Below are 9138 nucleotides of genomic sequence, written 5' to 3' on the forward strand. Positions count from 1 at the left end.
CAGATAGGAAATCCTCTAAGTATCAAATCAAAAAGGGTGAAAATTCAGCCCCAGGGGACCTATGTAAAACCCTCATTCATACAACTGAGACCAGGATTTCATCAACAGCATTCAGGATTTAGCAAAGGGTAGATGCCTGTGTCCCTAGAAAGTGTTGTCACTTCCCTTAAAGATACATCTCTACTTGGGCTCTCTTGACTGAGAGACAATGTAAACATCATAGTTTTTGTCTGCCAAATTTTAGATGAGTTTTATATTGGTGTGTTTTATATTGGTCATTTACTCATAGAATTGATGGATGCCTGGATAACCTGGATGATGATTAACCCTCCTGGCTTATGATAAAACACCTAAGTGTTGAAATTAAAATCTGCAAAAATTGTTTCCAGCCTTTGCTTGTTTAGCTTTTCTATGAGTAAAAGATAGATAGATAGAGAGGGAGGGAGAGAGAGACAGATAGATAGATATCCTTTTGTATAAAATGTGCTTGTATAAGACACAGATACATGACCTTGATCATAAAGGAGACACAGTGAAGAAAGGAGACAGACTTTTCCCTGTATTGGATATTGAAAGACTTCTTTACTAAAGCTTTTTTTTCTTTTAATTCAATTTTAATTTTTTAAATTATTTTTTAATTAATCTTACAGGTTTCTCTGCTTCTTAAATTCACAGATTAATCTCTTTTAAGTCATTCTCAGGAAAGGAGAGGCCTGAGGCCTGACATCAAGTGAGACAGATGGTGTTAGAGATGTCCAAGGATTCTGTTGTAGATATTCCAGAAAGTGGTTATACAAAGGTTATACAGAAGGAATAATTCTTCAGTCAGAGGCAGTACAAAGGAAATATCAAGTACAGCTGAATTACAACAAAACTATTAACCTTACATCCATTCCTAAGTCTTTTGGATTTGCCGTAAGCAGTTTGCCATAAGCAGAGAACTCGCAAGCAATTACCATGTTTGATTTTAGGCTTACGCAGGATCATCTTGTCTGATTTCTGATGTAACTCAAGTTGTTAAATGTCACCAAATATTTCCTATAGTGCACAAAGAATTGAATCGAGTGTAGAACTATAAGTGAGGTTTAGCTAAAAAATGAAAAGGTGTATGAATCATTCTGAAGAATGAGCAGGGAAGAAACTGAGCATTCATGCTTTTCAGCAAAGTTATAGATGGCAAATTCGTCTCCAAGACATTACCCTGTGCCGGAAAGCCCCGGCTATGTAATTTCTTAGCTAAAGTGGTAGTCACAAGCCTGCTATAACCCTTCCTCCGATGCTCTGGAAGAGTATAACCGTGAATCATGGTGGCAAACTGGTCTGTCAGGCTCCAGGAGATGGGAGACCCTTTGTCATCCAAGACACAGACACTGGGGAAGCAGCAAATGAGGTTAGCAAGGTACTGCTGGCACCTTGGATTGCCTCCCCGCGACCAGGTTTCATTGAGCAGGCTGGCATGGGAGATGTCCAGACAAGCCACTGTTAAATTAGGGTCCATCCTAAGAAACAGTACAGTAAATGTATTAGGCAGAAAGTTGTTCCTAATATTCTCCAAGCAACTGCACTAGATTTAAAGACACCTTCTCCAGCCGAATAGGTTTCCAGCTGCACAGCAGAAAGGGGAATCAAAGACAGCTGAGTTCATTAGGCTGGAGGTCTGGAAATCACTGAGTAGGGGAGGGTCTCTCCACATTTCCCGTGTAAGTCACTGACAAGTTATCCCAGTCCTAGCAACAACCTAATTTAAATAAGGTTTTAAACTCCTTCCTGGGATGTTTTTAAATCGCATTGTTTCTTCTGAATAAAATGTTTTCTGCACTATGCTACCCCTGACTATTTTAGGTCTTTGTAAATGTGAAATCCTAAGTACACACGGCACACTCCAGAGGGTTCTTAATCCTTGCAGGAAGAGTGGACAACATTTTAAGGAAGGCAAGTAGCCCAAGTGTCATACTAGCTGCCACAGGAGAGTGGAAGGGATTTGATTTCTAATGTCTCAGCCTCCCAGACTGGTGGATTCTCTCTGGATTTCAAATTTACTGCTCAGAAATTCCAGGAAAAACTGAGTCTCTGGTTCACCTACTCTTCCTCTCGGATGGCAGGCCAATATCTGATAAGCAGAGGGACATTAGAAAACTTAGAAGGCCTTCAAACAGTTCAGTAAGGCCCTCTTCTGAAAAACAAACTTTGCAGGAATCCCAGATCCATCTAGGAAACCTAAGGAGCTTCAACACAGGAAACTCAAAGAAGATGGAAAGGGGACCTCTGGAAGCTGTTCATCTGCCAAGAGAGGAAGGGATGGGAACTATTCTGGAATATAAAACAGCAAAAACAATACACTGATTAAAGAAAAACCTTGAAAAATATTTAAGGTGGTAGTCCTCCTCTCCTAAGTCATTCCCCAGTCAATTTTTGGCTCAGTCACAGGGAAAGCCCGGCAGTCTTCCTATTATTTTGATGCAAAAGTACTTTATGTAAATATATTGTGATAGCAATAAGATTTATCAACATGATTACACATACCGACATCTGACATCTGGCAGTGTATCCGGGTCTGAATAGGTAACCATCCAGAAAGAAGATGTTTTCACATCTACCTGCTTAGATAAAGCCAGACTTCTAGATACTTCACATATTCCATCCTGGAGCCCTGTGTATATAAAAAATTAAACACTGAGACACTTTAAAAAGAAAACATATTTTGAAAATAAAAGCTCAAGATTACGCCTTTTATTTTCAAAATGTTTTCTTTTTAAAGTATATGAATATATGAATATATGAGACCTCCAAAATTACTAACAAGATTCTCTCCACACTCTGGCCATAGCTTTATATAACTGAAGATCAGAAGCTGCCACACTATTCATCTAACCTGATCACCAGAACAACATGACACACACAGACCCTCTCCCAGTGACCTTCCCACCTAACTCTTACACTCAGTTAGAGCCTTAGGAAGTTACTCAGGCCTAATACAAAAATTTCAAGTCACGGAGAATTCACCTATTGCACAGGCAAGTTGTTTTACTAATTAGTAACCTTCACCATTAAAAATTTCAATCTTGTTTCCCATTTCAATCTTGTCTAGGTTTGGCTTCCAACCACTGACTTTCAAAAGACCTCTAGTTATCACATTCACAATCACTAGTGCTCAGTCTGTATGTCATCTACAGAATCCTATGACCAAAAGAATAAAAATAATAAATATGTCTTCCAGCAAGGAAATAATTGAAAGTAGAACTTGAGATAGTAAGTAGAACTTGAGACGGTGACAGCGAATACAACATGGATGAAATTCAAAAGCAAGAGAAGCCATATCCTGGATCTCGTACTTTACATAAATACAAGAAGTAGAATGACAGGATCTACACTGCCTTAAGACTTTTCCAACCAGCTAGTTCAACTATTCTGCTTTTCTAAACAAAGCAGAGCTGTACTATACCTTGTATCTGAAAAATTTGTCCCCAGTTGATAGTGTTTGTGTTTTCCAGTAGCTCCTTGTAAGCCTGTAGCTCCTTGTAGAAAACTGCATGTGCGTTGGTGTAATGGTCAAGGTCATCCACGACATTCTGGGGAGAAAAAACATGGGGGAATTACAAATTCTCCCCCTCTCCCCTGCATCTTTCCCATTGGAATCAAAACTCACCAAAACCCAACCCCACAGATACAACAAATAGTTGGAGCTTCAGAGTGGCTTCTTTAGGATGCTTACTTTGGTATTTTCAGCAGTGACTCTCAAGCAAGAGAGCAGAAATATCTATTGCTCTCCACAGTGCCTTAAAAGCAGACAGCAGCAAAGGAAGTAGGCTCTCATGTACCCAGGGGAGTCACTAAATACAGGCATGGTAACTTAGGCCTGGCAGCAGTTTCTCGAAACTCTTGCCTAATCCTAATCAAAGCTCACCCCTTCTACTGGTCTCTCCCCAAACCAATGCTGTGTTATTTACCTCCCCAAGGTCAGGATACCTAGACTACATCTCTTCTGGTAAACAAAATAGTACCAAGGCCTGTTGTCTGTCCCCGAGCTGAAATAGCAGAGTCGGGCCATGTCAATACTATTAAAGTCTCAGTCTCCAAAACAGAGTGGCTATATCCAAACTGCCAATTGGGGATTGCCCTTGGCCTGTGCTGTCTCCTGTTTTGCTAACCTAGGAGTTGCTGGGGAGAGAGCTGGTTGTCCCAGAAAGCGTGCTAAGGATTTAACAGCACAAGGAGCTGAGCTGCAGTACCTGATGTGAAACTACAGACCAACAAGAGCTTGTTTCCTTGCCTGACATGGGGAGGCATCCACCACTCCTAACACAAATCCATGCAACTTAGATTGCTTTTCAATGGTGAACAGAGAGGGCTGAAGCAATGCCCCTTCCCAGCTTCTCCTTACCATGGTCTGTCATGAAACAAAAGATCTGAAAAGACCCTTCATTCACCTTGAAGCTGTATCTGCCCTATCACAAGCTCTTCTTTCTGTCTGCCTACACAAAATCTAGAGATACCAAAGAAACCTGGGAAAGTGCAGTCAATGGCATGAGTGCAGGTAAAACCTATCTCTGCAGAAGCTATGCAAGTTATTCTTCAGACAGTGCAATCAGGATGTTTACAATCACTTACAGCATGCACTTTATAGACAATTTTGATTAGCCTAAAATTGCTGGTCAGTATGTTTCAGTAAAAAGCAACACTCCCTAAAGTGGCCTTTGTGCTGGCATCCACCTGGGATGGTCTATTACATTTTATGGTTCCCACCCATTTCCAGCTAAAGTTAGCCCCATCCACAAAGCTCTCAAAGCTGAGAGGAAGCTTTGTCAGATCCACAGCTCAGGAACAAAGATAAAAAACACCTCAATCTACCTCCCTCTGTGGCCGGGTGATAACAGCTTTGAAGTCGGGCCATGAGTCCACCACCACTTCTTGCCTGAAGGGATTCCCTCGGTTGATATTCATCACAGCTCCATAAACCTGCAGGATAAAGAGTCAAGGGAAGAAAGACAGTTTTGAGACACACTAATGTGGCACCTGCCATCCCCCCTTATAAACCAGCGACTGAACCAGGAACACAGAGCTGAAAGCATACATTTAGATTTTCAAATACAGGCACGCATATGGCATAGATGCATACATACACACACACCAGTAAGGCATATTACCATGCAGGTAAACTGTTGCCCAATTATAGCAACTCTAGTTGCTTTGGAGAGGGGGTAGGCTGGTTTGCTTCTTTCTTTCTTAAGTATGTGAATTTGGTTTAGTAAGCCAAACCAAACAGATCTCTCCAGTGTAGTCATCTAAACAACATCAGCCAGTCCATAAGAGCCACAACCATCTTCCCACAACTTTGATTCCCTGACGAATGTCCTGATTTGTGGAGTAAAATAGCACAAAAAAGACAAGACAGCTCTGTGTTACCTTGAGGGACTCAGGGAAGCTCCACCTTAACATTTTCTCCAGTATCTGCAGTTTAATGGAACAGTTCAGCACCAGCATCTTCCCTGTAGATCTGCTTGGGAAACACAGACAAGGTGTGAAGAGTAATGTAGAAAAACAATAACGTGTGGGAACTGGGTGACATAACTGACAATTTCATAAAACACAATAACTTCTACAAGTCCTCCCTTTCAGCATTTTCCTACGGAAAGCTTTTTGGGAATAAAGATTTTTTTTTCAACAGATGGATGTGCAGAGACCAATGAGATGGGATTGTGTTTGGCAGACTAAGCTGGAGTAAGAAAGTCCTGGGCTTAATTTATTGTTCTACTACCCCAGATTTCTTGTGCAGCATTAGGCAGGTATCTTATATAGAGATTCACAAAGAGGTCTTTCTCATGTCTGCCCAAAAAATCTTGTTAGCCTTTGCTGGTAAAAGCCATAAGAAGTAAATCATTACCACTAAATTCTTTAAGCCAAATATGGCTGAGCTCTCTTACTAGCTACTAATGAGCAGTTTATACTATGTTCATTCAGCCTGTAATTTATTAGGCTATGATTTGGTACAGTGCATCCTCCAGAGTAACCTCTTCAGCGGGGAAGTTACCATGAGAATGCCAGCTACAAATCCTATTGGTGAAAGAGCTGCTTCAGTAATATTTGTTTTCTTGCCACCTTTTCTGCAAATTCAAACCAAGCCCATCCAAAATAATTTAATTATGGTCTGCCAAAGAAAAGAGAAGCAATAAAAATGAATCTTTAATTAAAATGTCCAAGCAAAGAGTTCAAATCCTAAATTTCCTGGAAGTATCACATCCAATATTGTCTCTTTTACTCCTCTAATCTATATCAATCCATAAAAAAAAAAAATTCTTTTGCTACAGTTCATTATAAATCCTACCACATCTTACAGCATTTTATCTTTATAAGCTGAGTGTAACATTATCATAGCCATCAAGCACCTTCAGTCTTTGGCCTAATAAAGAGCTTGCAATCAACCACAACTCAAGACTGCAGATGGAACAACAAATCCTGTAACAAAGGGTTATGTGGTCATCCATCCTCCTATCCTATGTTTGTCTATTAGACACATCTGGCTGCTGCAAAGGGACTGATCCAACAGATAGATCACAACTAACTCGGACAAAAATCAGGGTAGGTGTTACTCAGCATGATTTTCCCATGATTTTGTAGGAAATAAGTACTAAATGTGATAAATATAGAAGGGTCTTGGCATGGATGATATAAATCAGCCATACCTATGAGCCTTACAGCAGATCTTCCACCACAAATTAATCAAGGAGTCTTTCTGAGATTGCTGGGTTGTGGCTGATCTGTAACCTATAGAAAAAGGCTTCTGTTTACTTATTTTAAATACAGATGGACTGATCTGTCTTTCTTCTAAGATTTATTACGTTCTACAGCTTATATTTTTTCCAAAGGCTTTCGCATTTCCTAGCTTGAAATTCACTTCCAGGCTGTATTTACATTTCAAACATTTAGTACAGTTTCTAAGTGACAGGGATTTGTGTAACAAGAAAAGATCCTAACAGTCAACACTAATTGGGTCACTTATTGATGTCCTCAAAAGACAAATTAAGGGCTGAATAAGCCACAGCATTAAGCAACACATTTGTACAGGCAATTTGCTCACCAGATCAGTGCTGAGGAATATTAACAGAACAATGTAGTGAAGCTGACATTGTCACACCAACACACTTGTGCCTTAGACAGGAAAAATCTTTCAGCATCAGTGTGATCTATCATCAGTATCAAACTGTCCCCTAGTTCCCTGTTTTGTTTCACCAAACACAAAAATAAATAAAAAAAATAATCCTATTCTACAATCACACGTACATATCCACCTTTCTTGAAACTTATACTCCATTTTCTCGCCATTTCCAAGGGGTAAATTGCTTCCATGTCACAAAAGTGCTATGTCAGTAGGCGTGTAACTAGATCTAAACACAATGTTGATGTGTGTTTGAGTGTACGGCTACTTTTATGGAAGGATGCTTCTTATAACTCTACGCCTAGAAATAGATTTAGATTGAAAATAAATACTGCACTGATAGACTAACTGATCGCTTACCTTATTACCTGATCAGTCTTGTAGCTCGTCCTTCCAAACTGTAATGGTGAGCTTGAAGTTAGGAGATAAGAAAATGCATCCACTTTGTGGCTTCTTCTGCATGAGGAATGACAGAGTAGTAGAAAAAAAACTGGCACTGAAAATATAGTTGTATTGATCCGAACTGGTATATCGTTCCTAAAAGCTTTATTGTTTCTTTCTTTTGGAGAAGCACGGAAATCAAAGCAAGAGCCAACCACACCTTCTGAGGAGGAGGGACTTTGTAAGCGTAGTTAATTCAGTGTTAAGCAGCTTGTTCAAAAGTACAGAGCTCCAGTAAGAACCTTTAATTTTTCATTGAGAAGTTTAATCTCTCTGGTATCAATTAATGATCTGCTTTGCACATACTTATAATTATCTTTTTTCTTCTCAGAGGTCAAATTCATGCTCAGTGCTAAGCTTCATGCCATGAGAAGTTAAGAACCTGAACTAAACTGAGACATATTCTGCCAAAGAGGAAATCAACCTACCTAAGCAGCCACAAGTACCAACTTGAGGCAGCAGAATTACAGCCCTGTTGGTCCCTTGCCTGACTTTTTGTTCATTACTATCAGGCCAGTTTGATGATACTAAGATAAAAATCTAACCATGTAGGAATAACTGCAAAAGCGCTCCGATTACAGCCTTTTCAGTAGGAAGATAAGAAATGCTGCAAACAGCTAAACAAAAAATAATCCAGGCTCAGTATCCTGTCCTTCAGAGTATCATCACGTACAATTAAAAGTAAGTCAACAGTTCACTGACTTCCTGTATCAGTACTGCTTCCTAACCATTTAATAGTCACTGATGGATATACCCATCATAAGCTTGTCTACTTCTTTTTCATACCCATTTGTCCTCTGCTACACATAGCAACTACAGAAAGCCTCTAATCTCTCAGACGGGAATAGAGATAATTACCTTATGCCTCATTAAGGGTACCAGCAACATGTAAACAAATGAACAAATGTTTTCTTGGTAAGTCAATATCAAAAGCACTGCTAAGTTTTCCAGATGATAATTTGGCTAGAGAAAGTGCTTTATAATAACTGGATCTTTTAATGGAGAAATTCTACCATTGGCAAATACAGAAGAGATGGAAGTCAATAGGGAAAGTGTACAGTTGACTTCATTTTCTAATGTTGAAGAATACCTGTCAATTACAGAATCACAGAATGGTTGAGGTTGGAAGGGACCTCGGGAGATCATCTAGTCCAACACCCCTGCTCAAGCAGGGTCACCTAGAGCACATTGTAAGGATCGCGTCCAGGCAGGTTTCGAATATCTCCAGACAAGAAGACTCTGTCACCCTCACAGTGAAGAAGTTTTTCCTCATGTTCAGATGGAAGCGTCTGTGTTTCAGTTTGTGCCCGTTGCCTCGCGTCCCATCGCTGGGCACCACTGAAAAGAGTCTGGTCCCATCCTCTTGACACCCTCCCTTCAGATATTTGTACACACTAATAATATCCCCCCTCAGCCTTCTCTTCTCCAGGCTAAACAGGCCAAGCTCTCTCAGCCTTTCCTCATAAGAGAGATGCTCCAGTCCCCTAATCATCTTTGTAGCCCTTCGCTGGACTCTCTCCAGTAGTGCCACATCCCTCTTGTAC

At 40.2% G+C, this 9138-nt stretch overlaps 1 protein-coding gene across 1 annotated transcript; it reads right to left on the minus strand.

The window, feature by feature from the left end:
• Window positions 1-893: 893 nt before the first annotated feature.
• GLYATL3 (glycine-N-acyltransferase like 3) lies at window positions 894-7608 on the minus strand. The gene is made up of 6 exons (XM_013948287.2): window positions 7514-7608; window positions 5404-5494; window positions 4849-4956; window positions 3443-3569; window positions 2524-2650; window positions 894-1499 (listed from the first exon to the last, which is right to left on the minus strand). The coding sequence occupies exons 2-6, from the start codon at window positions 5479-5481 to the stop codon at window positions 1073-1075; spliced, it is 867 nt and encodes a 288-aa protein (XP_013803741.2). The 5' UTR covers window positions 5482-5494; window positions 7514-7608; the 3' UTR covers window positions 894-1072.
• Window positions 7609-9138: the final 1530 nt, after the last annotated feature.

This window comes from Apteryx mantelli, chromosome 3, assembly GCF_036417845.1.
Source record: "Apteryx mantelli isolate bAptMan1 chromosome 3, bAptMan1.hap1, whole genome shotgun sequence".
Classification (NCBI taxonomy): Eukaryota; Metazoa; Chordata; class Aves; order Apterygiformes; family Apterygidae; genus Apteryx; species Apteryx mantelli.